Source organism: Schistocerca americana, chromosome 8 (genome assembly GCF_021461395.2).
Source record: "Schistocerca americana isolate TAMUIC-IGC-003095 chromosome 8, iqSchAmer2.1, whole genome shotgun sequence".
NCBI lineage: Eukaryota > Metazoa > Arthropoda > Insecta > Orthoptera > Acrididae > Schistocerca > Schistocerca americana.
Genome location: NC_060126.1, coordinates 243558616 through 243576119, shown reverse-complemented (window position 1 = coordinate 243576119; position 17504 = coordinate 243558616). Strand labels below are relative to the sequence as shown.

The 17504-nt window shown below is 42.3% G+C and overlaps 1 protein-coding gene across 2 annotated transcripts in view; it reads left to right on the top strand.

Annotated features, from left to right (window-relative positions):
* LOC124545215 (afadin) overlaps positions 1–17504 on the top strand; it is a 1085620-nt gene that overhangs the window by 505245 nt on the left and 562871 nt on the right. For both annotated transcript variants that reach the window (XM_047124083.1, XM_047124082.1), the window contains exon 2: positions 11000–11125. In XM_047124083.1, coding sequence (XP_046980039.1) covers positions 11000–11125 — 126 coding nt within the window. The remainder of the gene's footprint in view (positions 1–10999; positions 11126–17504) is intronic.

Here is a 17504-nt window from a genome sequence, read left to right as displayed (position 1 = left end):
AATGGTGTGACATGCAGCAGATGTGCACTGGTTTCGTGATCGAACACTAACGGTCGAAATTTATGTTAAAGGGTGCATAACGTTCCCATGGACGCCATGTAATCGTACTATTCTCCTTGCCGCCGATGGTATAAATGAATGAGGATCGTTTTGGTTCTTTTCAGTAGAAATTATGGCTCAGAGACGCGCCCTTTCCGATGCCGTTTTGCCATTTGGTGTGTACTGTCGTGGTTTGTGGCTAGTCTCAATTAGGTTACGCTAGTGGTCCCATTTGCACGCCGCCTGCCACCACGGAACGACCCACTCCTCTCCCTCCTCCCCCCCCCCCCCCTCTCTCTCTCTCTCTCTCTCTCTCTCTCTCTCTCTCTCTCTCTCTCTCTGCACAAACGCGCTCACTGAGAAGCTTTGGTGGGTAGCTCGTTAAATATTGGCGATCCCAGTGGGCTATTCCAGTGCAATGTTTCGATAGTGGCCTGAAGCCAGGATTAACATTCATGTATGCTACCGGAAAACAAACGTTAACAACCCGTACGTTAGCAACCAGAAATGCTCACGAGTGAACTCTGTTCTGCTGGTGCTTTGTGTTCGACACTACCGAACGTTCTGTCGCCTGTGGTAGATTACACAAAATTGTGTGTTCTTCCTCACCAATATGTAAACAGTTGGGAAAGTGAGCGAAAATTCAGTACATGTTTGACGCTTCGTTTCCTGTTGTCTAGATCAAAAGGCCGTACCGAAGTTGCGTACTGCAGCGTGGATGCAGTCTTCTAAAGTAGAACGTGTAGGCTGTGTTGCCTTGTAAGACTACACGGGGTCCTCAGTTCGGAGAAGGAATCCATAGGTCATGATCACAGTTCGGAGAAGTAGTCCAAAGCTCAAAGAACAAGTATTCGAAACACTTGTTGAATCAGAAGCTCCAAAATGCGTTATGGCTAGTCTGTGTAAGAACATTAACTTCTTTGGAGGTGCCCTGGTATTTTGTTTGAATCAGTCCGCTATATTATGACACGATCACGACGCTGTGGAGTATGTTCACGGTTGTGAGTTTTCTGCAAATCGACTTTCCGCCCAGTACGAGATTGCCCGCCACAAGTAACCTCAGCTAAACTTTCCTCATTATACTTCACAACCACGACTCCAGAAGATCGTACCCAACTAACGTAATCTTCTCTCTTTCCATGTTGTTCTATAGCGGCGTGTTGCCTCCTTGATCAGAAGCGCCAGAATGTTGGTTTGCTGAGCACGCACGCACGCGCACACACACACACACACACACACACACACACACACACACACACCTTCGTGTTCTTACATTTGAACTGCTCCGAAATGCACTGCATGATATAGCTCCGTTAGTTCGTGTTATGAGGTGCACTGTACCTGCATATAAACGGGGTGAAGTTAGGCGTGCGTATCCAGTATCCCTCACCCTACACACACACACACACGTCATATTTAAATAGCAACCCTGGTGCGTTCTGCCGTAGCAGGGAGGGGCAGATGAAAACCACTTGCGCGCCGAACGCTGTGCCCTCTCTGGCTGGGTCCCCCTGCAGTTTTCACTTAGCGCGAGCCGGCTATCATCCGTGTCGGTAATTGAATATAAGGTGACGTGGCGTCTTAGAAAGCTGCCCGCCGGTTTTGGTGATAGGTGATGGGGTCGCGCTGTGTCCTGCTGGGAACAATCGTGTGGAGGACGTGTAGACTCTGGGCGCGTTCCCTTATTGGCTCCCGGAATCAACACATCATTGTCAGCGGATGAAATCGACGGATGGAAGGTAAATTGTGGAGAACCCAAAGGGAATTTGGTGGTTCCTTATATGCGAGCGAACATTTTCGGCAAGGCTCCGCCCTGATTTCTATTAAACATAAGTAATTTTAAGTGGAAGTTACTGTCACAGCACAGTTTACTTTAATTACACCCTTAGGTGGATCAAACCTCCACTATTAGGTGGATTTATGCCAACTAATAAGGGACGTGTGTGCTCCATCTACAACTTCCAGCTCACTTGTGACACTATATTTCATTGCGCAAACGCTCTTTTTTAAATCGTGTTTACATCATATAAAACATCAGATAAACATTATATACACTGAGTTCTGTGTGTATAAAGTGTATGTGATGTAAATATTACAAGAAGGAACCCGTGACCGCTGAAAGGGCAGTGCCACAGGTTATCCAAAGTCATACGTACAGTATAACATGCCTTATTAATTAACGCAAGTCCCCGCCTGATGACAGAGAAACGTGTCCTGGAACTAAGACTGTTATAAGTGGTTCGTTGGTTTGGTGGAGGGGACAAAACAGCGAGGTCATCGGTCCAATCGGGTTAGGGAAGGATGGGGAAGGAAGTCGGCCGTGCCCTTTCAAAGGAACCATCTCGGCATTTACCTGAAGCGATTTAGAGAAATCACGGGAAACCTAAATCAGGATGGTCGTACGCGGCTTGAACCGTCGTTCTCCCGAATGCGAGTCCAGTGTGCTAACCACTGTGCCACCTCGCTCGGTATTGTAACTGGGAACATTAAGTTGTAGTTTAGAAGACTGCCGCGCAAGAACACCGTAGGGAAGTGAAATGGCACCTGCAGAAAGTCGATGATTGGTGCAGGGAATGGCCGTTGACACTGAACATAAATGAATAGGTGAAGAGATCCACTGGAGTTAAGATTCCGCTCTGGAAACAGTGACGGCAGTGATCTGAAGTAGGGTGACCACATAGAACGAATTGTAGGTAAAACAGGTGGCAGCCTGAGATTCATTGGGAGAATCCTGAGCGAATATAATTCATTCACGAAAGAAGTAGCTTACAGGACACTTGTTCGACCGATTCTTCAATGTTGTTCATCGGTATGTACCTTGGCTTAATTGCAGATACAGAAAAAAATTCGACATATCGTCACTGGATCGATCAGTCATCGTGGGGGCGTTGCGGCGATGCTAAGCGTATTCTAGAAACGCTACAAGCAAGGCGTTGTGCGTCAGGGCGAGCTTTACTGCTGTAAATCAGGAAAGAGTCGGAGTAGCATATTACTTCGCCGTACATACGTCTCGGGAAGTGAAGACAGCGGAAAAAAAATCACACAAATCACAGCTCATACGGAGAATTACCAACAGTCGTTCTTCCCACCTACCATTCGCGCGTGAAATGAGTAGGCGGGAAAAGAAAATGATATCAGAAATCCTATTTGCCACACAGCGTAAGATGGCTTTCGGAATACAGTTGTAAATGCCGAATAGATTGCATGCGGGCCTAGAAGGCTGCATCGCGCCCTTCTCATTCGTGAATAAAGACTGCCGCATAGCTGTTCGCGGACATGGTGGTATTGCATACACATTTATTATCGTTAAAAAAAATCTGCTGCCGCGTTAGCAGCTGAAGAGGTCGTTGCAAAACATAGATATTTTTACGTTGCGTGCTTTTTATTACTATGTTCAACATTACGCTATGCTTTTTATTACTATGTTCAACATTACGCTATGCGTTTTTAAGCCTCAGTTCGTCTTTAGTTGACCACTCAAGACTACATTACACTATTAAGGTTAATATAAATTTCGAAGCCCAGAAGTGACATTCTGTAGCCTACTGTTAACTTGTAATTTAGTTTATTTCAATTATTTTAGTCAGTGACCCAGATAATACCATACCTAACTAAGGAAACGGGACAAAATTAAAGGTAAATTGTATACAAGCCATATAAACATTTCAGCTCGTTGTATAACTATTATTATTACTTACTATTCTGACCACCTTGGACCGCCCTAACCAGTCTTTTGCTGGGCGTCCTCTTCGATAAGTGCATGTTTCGTTCCTTCTGTTTTACCTAATATCTTTTCATTCGTTCTGATCTTTTCCGTATTTCCACACCTGTAGATACCTTTTCCACTGTGTGTCGTTCGTCTATTTTTAGTTTAAGTGTTGTTTTCCTGTTTTCAGTTTCCTGAGATTTTCTGTTTTGTTTCGCAGAACTTGTAGGCTTATAACTACTCCTTCCACAGCCTCTCCAGTTTCCTTGATTCATCCAACTAGTTGTTTCAGATTCCAGAGTTTCCCTGTAATTGGTGTTTCCTCATGACGTGGCCAAAGAAAGAAATCCTTTACTTTACTTTTGTTGTGGTTGTTGTGTTTATAATGTCGACGGGTTTGATGGAGCTCCCCACGATACTCTATCCTGTGCAACTTCATCTCTGAATAACGTTACGCTGTATCAACTCATGTAACCTTCAGTATTCTTATGTAGCACCACATTTCAAAGGCTTCTATTCTCTTGTTGTCTGAACTGCTTATCCTCCATGTTTCATTACCGTACAAGGCTACATTCCAGACAAATCCCTTCAGAAAAGACTTCCTAATACTTAAATTTATGTTGTGTGTTAGCAAATTTCTCTTCTTCAAAAACGCATTTCTTGCCATTGCCATTCTACGCTATTCGCTATTTCGACCATAGTAATTTATTTTACTGTCCAAATGCGTTTAGTGTCTCATTCGACTACATTCCATTACTCTGTTTTGCTTATGTAAATGTTCATCGTATGTCCTCGTTCCAAGACACTGTCCATTCCGTTCAATTACTCTTCCAGGTCCACTGCTGCCTCTGACGGAACTGCAGTGTCACCGGAAAAGTTAAAAGTTTTTATTTCTTGTCCCAGAACTTTAATTCGATCTCCAAATTTCTCCTTCCTTTCTTTCACAGGTTGCACAGCGTCCATATTAAATAGCATTGGGGATAGGCTACACCCCTGTCTCACTTTCTTCTCAATTAGTGCTTCCTTTTCATGTCCGACTCGCGTAACTACTGCCCGGTTTCTGTTAAACTTCTAAATAACCTTTCGCTCCCTATATTTTACCCCTGTTACCTTAAGAAATTTGGAGAGCGTGTTCTAGTCAACACTGTCTAAAGCTTTCTCAAAATCTGAAAATGCCATAAAAGTAATTTTGCCTATCTTTAAACTATCTTATAAGTTAAGTCGTCGGGTGCCTCGTCTGCTCCAAAACCTCTCCGAAACTGAAACTGATCTTCTCCTAGGTCGGCCTTTACCTGTTTTTCCAATCTTCTGTAAAGAGTTCGTGTTAGTATTTTGAAACCATGACATACGAAACTCATATTCACACCTGTCGGCACTTGCTTTCGCTGGAATCGGAATTGTTCCATTCTTCTTGAAGCTGAGAGTTCTTCGTCTGTCTCATACATGTTTCACACCAGATGGAATAGTTTTGTTAGTCTGGCCCTCCCAAGGATATCAGCACTTCCGGGGGTATGCCATCTACTCTAGGATCTTGTTTCGGATTAGGTCTTTCAATGCTCTGCCAAATCCGTCTCATAGTATCATATGTCCCATCTCATCTTCTTCTACTTCCCTTTCTATAACATTCCATTTTCAACTTCATTTCCCTTGTATAGTCTCCTCCATATATTCCTTCCATCTTTCCCTTCTTTGCTTGGTACTATTTTTCTGTCTGGACTCTCGATATTCATATAACTGTTTCTCTTTTCTCCAAAGGCTTTCTGATTGTCCTATAGGCGTTATCTACCTTTCCGCAATGATGTATAACTCTGTATCCTTACATTTTTCTCTGGCCATTGCTGCTTCCCCATTTTGCACTTCCTGTCAATCTCATTTTTAGACGTTTGTATTCCCTTTCGCCTGCTTCATTTTCTGCATTTTTATTTTTCTTCTTTTATCAGTTAAATTCAGTATCTCCTGTGAAATCGAAGGGTTTCTGCTAGACATTGTCTTTTTACCTACATGGTCCCCTGTTGCCTTCACCATTTCATCTCTCAAAACTACCCATTATTCTTCTACTGTATTCCTTCCTCCTGTTCCAGTCAGTCGTTGCCGAATACTTGAAACTCAATAGTTTCTGGTTTTTCCAAATTATCGACGTCCCATGACCTTTTTGCAGATTCTTTAGTTTTAATCCACAGTTCATAACCAATAAATTGTGATCCGAGCCCATATCTGCCCCTGAAAATGTCTTAAACAGTTTAAAATCTGGTTCCAAGATGTCTATCTTAAAATTATACAATCAATCTGAAACCGTCCAGTCTCGCCACGTCTCTTCATACGTATGATATCTGTAATAGGCTCCAGTTACCTTTAGAAAACTTCATTTGGCATTATTCTCAGTTGCCCTTATTTCTGCATAAGTTACCATAGTATTCTTTTTCACTATCCGAACGTACTGCAGTTTAAGTGAGAGTTTATTAGACGCATTTGGCCTTAGTAGTAAAGCATGAGCATCAGAGGCCCGCGTTTATTCCTCCTTTACACGTCTTTGGAAGACAGCTGGCTTTCCCTGTTGTTGCTGGCGAAGATAGTAGTCTGAAAAATGCTCGATTTGAGTCTCATTATTCGCATGGCTGATTTCGTTCTCACCGTTCGCTTTCTTCAACATTCAGACACTCGCGCACGAGACGGCAGAAGGTATATGTACCGTGCGGCGTGATGCCTTTTGACACGTTTCAGCTTTCACGTTTCTGCGCGTGTCGTCAGCAAAAACAATGGTAATGTAGACACGCTGGTGATCGGCACGCTGTCTCTTCGTGCGGAGCAGTGCGTGAGTTATGGTCTACGTGACTGTGTTGTAAAATTTCGTGGTTGCCCCTTTGATATCTTCTTCATAGTCGAGCCCACATCTATTGCACGCTTAGCCATATGCTTGCGAAGCGTTCTAGGGCTGCAAGTTGGGAAAGCACACGGTCTTGTTCGTAGTTACCTGCGTTGCATCAGATATAAAGCAGTGCGTGCTTTCCAGCAGTTTTCTTAACGTATCGTGGTACTTGGTGACCTAATTCGGATTTCTTCAAGTCCTAGAGCAGTCAGAATCGTAATTTCGCAACACAATTCATGCGGTATACCATGCACTAATGTCAGGTAAGTAACGACGATTTCGAATAGTAATTAATTTTCAGATATGTGAAAATGTTCATTTTTATAAGCCACCACTCCTTTATCTCTCACTGTCTTTCTCCCTGCATCTCTAAGAATGAAAAAAAAAAAAAAAAAAACCGATATGATTTGTTGCAAAAGAGATTCGAAAGCAGGCCAGAATGTGCAAAACAGATTCGAAAGCAGGCCAGAATGTTTGGCGTATCAGTTCTGTTTACGCTGCATGGTTTAGGAAATCCGCGGATGACTTCCAGTCAACAGTCAGCGAAAACAAAATTGTCTTATTTATCAGTGCTTTAGGTAATTTAGGTGGAGAATCGTGAAAGAGTCTGGCGTCAGCACATATAACAAATTTCGAAAGTGTCTTTGATGTAACCACGTAGTTTTCACTGGACATCGTCCGCCCCGGTAGCTGAGTGGTCAGCGTGACAGACTGTCAATCCTAAGGGCCCGGGTTCGATTCCCGGCTGGGTCGGAAATTTTCTCCGCTCAGGGACTGGGTGTTGTGTTGTCCTAATCATCATCATTTCATCCCCATCGACGTGCAGGTCGCCGAAGTGGCGTCAAATCGAAAGACCTGCACCAGGCGACCGGTCTACCCGACGGGAGGCCCTAGCCACACGACATTTCCATTTTTACTGGACATCAAGATAACTTCGGCATGTGCCTTAACCGTGCAAGCTGAATGTGTTATTCAAATTTCTTCTGCTATTATTAGCAGGTCTTCGTTGCGCCAGATCCCAGACAGATTGGTTGGAAGAATCGACAGGAGATTATGTCCACTGACGGTAGTGGCAGCTTACAAAAGTCTTGTTCGATCGGTATCTGAAGATTAGTCGTCTTTGGGGGGGGATCGTTACCAAAGAGGATTAATACAGGAAATAGAAACAATCTTAAAAAGAAAAAAAAAAAAAAAAGAAAAGACAGCGCGTTCGTTTCAAGTTAACTTAGCGAGCGCGAAAGTATAACGGCATGGTTTACTGATCATATTTCAAGAGCTTACGTCGCGACAAAGAGTCGATCAGTGTGTTCCTTTCTCGTCATACGTATATCTCGAGAAAAGACCGTGAAGATAAAGCTGGAAGAGATTCGAGCTCACACCGATAATAGTTCTTCCCGCGAACCTTTCGCTTCTGGAATACGAACAGTGGCATACAAACTACCTTCCATCACGCACCGTAAGCTGGCTGTGGTGTGTAGATGTCGAAAGAGACTTTGAAATTAAAACTATTTGAAGAAGCGGTCGAATCAGTAAGAAACGATGAATCTAGAAAGAGAATAAAAAAAGCTGAGACGGATATATATATATATATATATATATATATATATATATATATATATATATAAAGGTATGATAACTCTCAAGCAGCGATACTTACTTTACTAGAGAGATGAACTCCCTGTAGTACCCATTGTTATTCTGCAGTCGTTGGAGATCATATTGATGGGTCCTGCGTTTTCGAGAGTGAAATGGTTATTAGTTGTTTCCACATCGTCTGTTCATTTGCCTTATGGATGAACTCTAAATAAAAGAAAGATAGAAGGCAAAATAGAAGAGTGGCAAGTGAAAACTGTGGAGGAAACCAAGGCTACATTTGATGTAAATAGCAGTCACGCAAGTCTGAATAGTTAGAAGTAAGGTAGGACAAGAATTGAGGATCTGGTAAGAAACTAGTGCAGAAACGGACGCTGGTAGATAGAAACTCTCCTTGTGTAAAATGCGTGTGTCTGACATTTGTTTGAATGAGAAAGGACAGAAAAAATATTTAAATAAATCAGTTCACAGACAGAAGGAATTTTGATCGCCAGAATTGAAGAGAAATAAACTTGAGTGAAGCGACTTTGTAGTATGGATCACGACATAAGTCTTACATTTGCAAAGTATTTGGTTTATAAGTGTTGGTTTCGAGCCGTTGAATGAAACGACAAAGTTGCGATGGAACTGGTACTATTGACAACGCACGCCGAACTAACTGATTTAGGCAGGTTTCTGGCTGATGTTACTGCCGTCGTTCTTCAGAAGACTGCGGTGGCTCGCGCCAGCCTCCGGCTGCGGCGTGTAATTCGATTGTGATGGATGGCTGTTCGCGACCGCCCGTGTTTGCTTCCGGGGATTGCGTGTCAGCGGCGAGAGATGCGCCTGGAGCGGATGGCGGATTGAGCGCGAAACGTTAGATGCCTTCCGGCCCATGCCTGCCTGCCAGAAATCCGGGTACTCAGGTCTCTGAGTCAGGGATTCCTCTCTCTGCTGCGTCTGCCAATAACTAGTACAGGCATTTTATGAATCTTGTCATTGTTTTATTGTTGTCTTCGGTCAGTGTTTTTTATACGAATTTTTAAGTGCACTTATTAAGGGCAGTATTCGTAGAAATGCTTCTTGTGTTGATCACGAGCACATAAAGTTGTATGAACGTATAGTACATCGAAAAAAGCGTCGTGTAAGAGTTACACGGACCTGAGAGACTGGCACGTGGTTTCGAGTGGGGTGGACTAAAAGTTTTAATAGATTACTGTTTAATTCTTCCCTCCGTTGTCACCTACTAGTGACACACACAAGGGTAATAGAACGCAGTGCCTAGTCGGATTCACGATGGAATCTGTCGCCTTAATTTCCGGAATTAATTGTCACTACGTAGCCGCACAGTTTTAATCTGCCAGCAACCTAGCCATAGTATTTTGATGACTACGTGAGGTGCTGCGAGAAATATCTTCGACTTGGCTTGTTCACTGCACTTTACTCTTACTATAAGTTCCAGACAGCGACCATGCGTGATATTTTTCTGGTAACGCCCCGGTCGACAATTGAGCAGAAAAAATAGAATTAACAGTTTTGTTGGACACCAGGATTCTGTATTACATGACATATTGGTGTTCATGAAAGGTGGTTTGTACACAATATAGCGTTCGAACGATTTGAACGGCACCCTTTATTTTTTTTTCCTTAGGGGGGAACAGAGCATGTGGATTAAGTTGCCCGTAATGAGACATCAACCATCATACGTTTGTTACGTATGGAAAGCATTTATTGTATATTGACGTAACATTTGGTTCAGTTAAAGACAGCTATGTCGGAAGAAATCTTTCTGTGATACTATGCTATTGGCTCAATTTTTCAGGACTATTACATTAGCGTATACAACTTGGTAACTTGCCAATTTTTTAGCTGGGAACGAAGCGTGACGGCTTGTAGCTCGACAGCTACGTGTTTTGCCATTAAATGTTCACAAGTTTATATTCCTTTGCCAGACGAGTCCAAATTCCTCTTGCTAACGTGGGCTGCCCGAACTTCAGATTTTGTGAAAAGTAGATAAGAGGCTCATTGGCAAACAGCATTTCTGTTGCAAGCTAAAATACAAATTACTGTAACCAGCCACATTTATTATACTGAACTTTCCACTACATGTTCCGGGGTATTATAACTCCACCAGGTGGGTTTATGTTAGTTAATAACACATGTGCCGGCCGGAGTGGCCGAGCGGTTCTAGGCGCTACAGTCTAGAACCGCGTGACCTCTACGGTCGCAGGTTCGAATCCTGCCTCGGGCATGGATGTGTGTGATGTCCTTAGGTTATTTAGATTGAAATAGTTCTAAGTTCTAGGGGACTGATGACCTCAGCAGTTAAGTCCCATAGTGCTCAGAGCCAATAACGCATGTGTGTGTTGTATGTACGACTTCTGGATAACTTGTGACTCTGTGTTTCAATGGCCACAGGCTCTTTTTGCAGCCGTATTTATATCACATACTAGACATAATTAAACATGATATAATAAATGTTATTGGTTGCAGCAATTTGTATTTTCTTTGTATGTAACGGTCATGGTCAAAGCTAAGAAAGCAAGAAAGCGAAGTAGAGTAGTAATGATTATGCTACATCACAGTTTTCCCGTATCACCAATTGTTGATATCAAAACAAAAAAAAAAACAAAAACAAGGAGCCTATGTCAACCTATACTTTCATTTTCGTCTTCGTGAACGCGATTCGTGGTCTACATAAAGCGTAATGTGCTAAATTTGGAGAGTGTTACGCCCAGTTTCCATTCGATGTGATTATTTGTTACCAGCCGAGCGCTCCTGCTGCGAGTCGCTAAATGAGGCGCTTGTGTTTCCAGATGAACGGCGGCGTCGTGTCGGAGGCTGCGGCCAAGAAGCAGCAGGAGCGAGAGACGCTGCGCAGCGTGATCCAGCAGTGGAACGCCAACCGGCTGGACCTTTTCGAGCTGTCCGAGCCCAACGAGGTGAGTACACACTGGCGCTGTCGCCTCCACCCATTTCCCAGGCAACATCTGAATGGATATCCTCAGCGTATTCAGTGTGTCAGTCTTACACGGTATAAGTTCATTCAGCTTTTGCAGAACTTTCAACGCGAGACAAAATAAATTTCTGAGGCCGACATCCCTTATAGACACGATGTACCACAATTTATAGCGAAACCTGACACGGGTAAAAGTATACGATAGTAGAACCAAAAACGTTACATAATCTTTTGTCCACAAACGAACTATTCACGATATAATCACGAATGTGTGATCACGAGCTACCACAGGCGTCAGTACAAATTTGTGCCCTAGCATAAATCAATTTCAAACGTAAATTTTCCATCAAGCCGCAATACAATTTTTGTTCAAATTTCACCCTCTACACTACGTACTCGATACGATTCTCTTCATGTGAAAGTCCACAGTATCGATGGTATTTACGAAGAATAAAGTAATTTTAAATAACGACAGTAGGCTATCAATGCAAGGCTATAGAAGCATAGTGCTATACGAATGTACGTCTTCAGGTTTTTGTGAATCATGTCTTTTGAGTTCTTTCGGTAATATTTCCCGATAAATATTTCTGTATATCTAACCGAGACGTGAAATAACAATTGTCATAGTTTTAGCTTTAAAAATTATTTAATGTAACGAAATATTTTCTTAAGATTTTCATCCATTATTTTATTTCCTTACGGACTGAATTTCCAAAAACACATATTTTCTTATTTCGAACCGAGAAATCGAATATCTATTTTCATAGATGGAGCTTTAAAAACGCTTTAATAGCACTTTAATAATGATCTACTTTCAAAAAAACTTCCACTCACTATTTTACCCTCTTAGCGGTTGAATTTTCAAAAATGCTGAAACACATATTTCTTTATTTCCGACCGAAAAACCAAATACTAATTTTCGTATGTCTAACTTCAAATTTGTTTTATTAGTGACATATTTTTTAAAAAAAAACCTTTTTAGCCCCTAATTCTCTCTGGAATATCGAAGAATCCCTCCGTAAACTAGCCTACAGTGTTAGATGAACATCCTCTCCAAATGTCAGGATTCTCTCCCTTACGGCTCGGGATGGGCGTTGGACAGTCAAGCCGTCCGTTAAAGAGAAATTTGGTTACATGGCATGTTACAAAATGTGTGCCTGTATGCAGCGTGTGATGTGTAAGACTGTGTAGTCAGAATGCTGAAATGTGTGTGGTGGAAAAAATGTCTTTCCCTGCGAGTACTAAATAGGTTTTAAACATGACACAATCACGGAAGGAACTCTATTTGAAAATGAACACAGACCGAAATTGGCCAGTAATATAATGTATACCCATTGATGCAATAAAGGCCACCTTCTTTAATAGAATTTGACAGGATACTGTGGTTATTTAAAATTGTTTTATCATTCAGAAAGTACTTCATACACCACTATAATAATAGAGCGGAAGCCTGCGTTTTAGGGGTCGACAATTAACCTGCTGGCTTCGAATATTTCGTAAACTGAACTAAGAAATTCATTAGTGCTTTGTAAAGGATTGCAAGACGGTTCGAAAAAGTGTAGTGGCAAGTGATGGGCTAGGAAAAGAATCAGACCTCAAATTCAAGAAGTATCCACTAGGTATTGAACGATTTGTATGATTGAAAGAGTTTTCCAGCAGCTTGCAGTGATTAATAATATTATTATTTTCAACGCTAAGGCAGCACACATGCTGACAGCCGCAGACTTTGTAGCTCTGGCTGATGGTTGTGGCATTCTGCGGCCCTTAGAAATGTCCGCCGGCCGGAGTGACAGAGCGGTTAAAGGCGTTACAGCCTGGAACCGCACGACCGCTACGGTCGCAGGTTCGACTCCTGCCTCGGGCATGGATGTGTGTGATGTCCTTAGGTTAGTTAGGTTTAAGTAGTTCTACGTTCTAGGGGACTTATGACCACAGCAGTTGAGTCCCATAGTACTCAAAACCATTTGAACCATTTTTTTTAGAAATGTCTGCTTCTGGACTATGGGTGGAAGGAACGAAGGAAGAAAAGAAAAGAAGGAATAGATATTAGAGTTTAACGTACCGTGGACGACGAGGTCATTAGAGACGAAATACAAGCACGGATTGTTTAAGCATTGGGAAGTCGGCCGCGCCCTTTCAAAGGCACCATCTCGACATCTCCCTGTAAATCACCGAAAACCTAAACCAGCGGGGGTAGCCGGTCATTTGAATATTTGTCCTCCCAAATGCAGGGTCCAGTGTGCTAACCACTGCGGCAACTGCCCAGATAGAATATGCATAGAAAATGGTACTCGTATTTCAAGCAGTAAAGCAATCCCAGTAACTAAGAACTATCTGTTGAATATCAGAATATTCTGCATGCAACTAATACAGGGTATTGGATAGTGGCAACTGTTGAAACGACTGTCAGTGATGGGCAACATATTGATCCAGTATACGAAGACTGAGAAACCAGATTTCATTTAACGAACGAACATAATACAATCATCACAACAAATGAATAATTTGCAACGTGGATCAGAAACGGAACTGATCTTCCATCGCAGTTCGGTTATTACGTGATATATCACCTTCTAGATCTTCATCAAAATCCATTAGAAGTATGGAATCACATTATCGGTACTACATACCCAAAGCTGCAGAACACCGACCTCAAAAATTTGAGCTGTGTAGGTACATTGTAAGCTTCCGAATGACTGTTCTCAAAAGCTCTCGAAATAGACTGAAGGTGGGGAATCTTCGCTATTAAAAAATTTCTTTACACAAAGTGTGGATAATTAATGTTAATTATTGCTATGTTGTTGTTGTGGTCTTCAGTCCAGAAACTGGTTTGATGCATCTCTTCATGCTACTCTATCCTGTGCAAGCTTCTTCATCTCCCATTACCTACTGCAACCTGTATCCTTCTGAATTTGCTTAGTGTATTCATCTCTTGAGCTTTGATGGAAACACAGTTCTAAGCAAATACGGGAAAGCAGAAAGGTGGAAGGAGTATATAGAGGGCCAATACAAGGGCGATGTACTTGAGGACAATATTATGGAAATGGAAGAGGATGTAGATGAAGATGAAATGGGAGATACGATACTGAGTGAAGAGTTTGACAGAGCACTGAAAGACCTGAGTCGAAACAAGGCCCCGGGAGTAGACAACATTCCATTAGAACTACTGACGGCCTTGGGAGACCCAGTCCTGAGAAAATTCTACCATCTGGTGAGCAAGATGTATGAGACAGGCGAAATACCCTCAGACTTCCAGAAGAATATAATAATTCCAATCCCAAAGAAAGCAGGTGTTGACAGATGTGAAAATTACCGAACTATCAGCTTAATAAGTCACAGCTGCAAAATACTAAGGCGAATTCTTTACAAACGAATGGAAAAACTGATAGAAGCCGACCTCGGGGAAGATCAGTTTGGATTCTGTAGAAATGTTGGAACACGTGGGCAATACTGACCCTACGACTTATCTTAGAAGAAAGATTAAGGAAAGGCAAACCTACGTTTCTAGCATTTGTACACTTAGTGAAAGCTTTTGACAATGTTGATTGGAATACTCTCTTTCAAATTCTGAAGGTGGCAGGGGTAAAATACAGGGAGCGAAAGGCTATTTACAATTTGTACAGAAACCAGATGGCAGTTATAAGAGTCAAGGGGCATGAAAGGGAAGCAGTAGCTGGGAAGGGAGTGAGACGGGGTTGTAGCCTATCCCCGATGTTATTCAATCTGTATATTGAGCAAGCAATAAAGGAAACAAAAGAAAAGTTCGGAGTAGGTATTAAAATCCACGGAGAAGAAATAAAAACTTTGAGGTTTGCCGATGACATTGTAATTCTGTCAGAGACAGCAAAGGACTTGGAAGAGTAGTTGAACGGAATGGACAGTGTCTTGAAAGGAGGGTATAAGATGAACATCAACAAAAGCAAAACGAGGATAATGAAATGTAGTCGAATTAAGCCGGGTGATGCTGAGGGTATTAGATTAGGAAAGGAGACGCTTAAAGTGGTAAACGAGTTTTACTATTTGGGAAGCAAAATAACTGATGATGGACTAAGTAGAGAGGATATGAAATGTAGACTGGCAATGCCAAGGAAAGCGTTTCTGAAGAAGAAAAATTGGTTAACATCGAGTATAGATTTAAATGTCAGGAAGTCGTTTCTGAAAGTATTTGTATGGAGTGTAGCCATGTATGGAAGTGAAACGTGGACGATAAATAGTTTTGACAAGAAGAGAATAGAAGCTTTTGAAATGTGGTGCTACAGAAAAATGCTGAAGATAAGGTGGGTAGATCATATAACTAATGAGGAGGTATTGAATAGAATTGGGGAGAAGAGGAGCTTGTGGCACAACTTGACTAGAAGAAGGGATCGGTTGGTAGGACATGTTCTGAGACATCGAGGGATCACCAATTTAGTATTGGAGGGCAGCGTGGAGGGTAAAAATCGAAGAGTTAGACCAAGAGATGAATACACTAAGCAGATTGAGAAGGATGTAGGCTGCAGTAGGTACTGGGAGATGAAGAAGCTTGCACAAGGTAGAGTAGCATGGAGAGCTGCATCAAACCAGTCTCAGGACTGAAGACCACAACAACAACATTCATCTCTTGGTCTCCCTCTGCGATTTTTACCCTCCAAGTGCTAAATTAGTGATCCTTGATGCCTCAGAACATATCCTACCAACCGATCCCTTCTAGTCAAGGTGTGCCACAAATTTCTCTTCTACATAATTCTATTCAGTACCTCCAAATCAGTTACGTGATCTACCCATCTAATCTTCAGCATTCTTCTGTAGCACCACATTTCGAAAGCTTCTATTCTTTTCTTGTCCAAACTATTTATCGTCCACGTTTCACTTCCATACATGGCCACACTCCATACAAATACTTTCAGAAATGACTTCCTAACACTTAAATCTATACTCGATGTTAACAAATTTCTCTTCTTCAGAAACGCTTTCCTTGGCATTGCCGGTCTACATTTTATATCCTCTCTACTTCGACCATCATCAGTTATTTTGCTCCCCAAATAGCAAAACTCATTTACTACTTTAAGCGTCTCATTTCCTAATCTAATACCCTCAGCATCACCCGATTTAATTCGACTACTTTCCATTATCCTCGTTTTGCTTTTGTTGATGTTCATCTTATATCCTCCTTTCAAGACACTGTCCATTCCGTTCAACTGCTCTTCCAAGTCCTTTGCTGTCTCTGACAGAATTACAATGTCATCGGCGAACCTCAAAGTTTTTATTTCTTCTCCATGGATTTTAACTCCTACTCTGAATTTTTCTTTTGTTTCCCTTACTGCTTCCTCAATATACAGATTGAATAACATGGGGGAGAGGCTACAACCCTGTCTCACTCCCTTCCCAACCGATGCTTCCCTTTCATGCCCCTCTACTCTTATAACTGCCATCTGGTTTCTGTACAAATTGTAAATAGCCTTTCGCTCCCTGTATTTTACCCCTGCCACCTTCAGAATTTGAAAGAGAGTATTCCAGTCAACATTGCCAAAAGCTGTCTCTAAAGTCTACGAATGCTAGAAACGTAGGTTTTGCCTTTTCTTAATCTAGCTTCTATGATAAGTTGTAGGGTCATATTGCTATATTTATTAATAAAATTTTTGTTAGATATACTTGTGTGCTGTTTTTACGCCGTTTCGATCAATTCGTCGTTTCCGAATCGCTGATCAATTATCGGCCATCGATGTTCAGGCGTTGGTGACGAAATAAGCATCGATGATTTGTCAAAATCGTTTACCCCTAGCTTGCAGTGAGTAACCTTGCTCGCTTGTCGGCGGCCTTCACATAGAGAGGTGAGCAGGTGATAGGCGGCCCGGTGCCCAGGTGCGTGGTGGGACGACCCGGAAGCGGCTGAGCGCCGGCGACCGTGACAGTACGGGGTGCTGTGCTGTTCCCACGGCTCTGCACATCTGCCGCGCCGGCCGCATTGTTCCCCGTACGCTAGCTCTGCTCCTCATTCCACCTTCTAGTCCGAGGGTGTCTGCCCGTGACTGCAGTCACCTGTCTATGATTAGCTCCTATGTGGTGCTGGCTTGTTTTTCTAAGAATTCGCTTCGTGTTTGCTCCCCTGCACTATCCTCACAGAAGCGTCTTACATGCACCTATTCTATGCAAATCAGCATGAAATATGTCAAACTCATAAATTAAAATTTGGAGCAGTGCACTGATCGGAGACTGATCTCCGTACGAGAGGATGGCGCAATCCAGATTTAGTTTTCCGCGACTTTGCAAAAGTCAGTGGATGGTTATATTGATAACGACAATGCTGAATTCTTACCTTATGTGCTGCATTTCCGAATCTGCCATCCGTCCAATCATCTAGTAACCGATGGACAATCGAAACT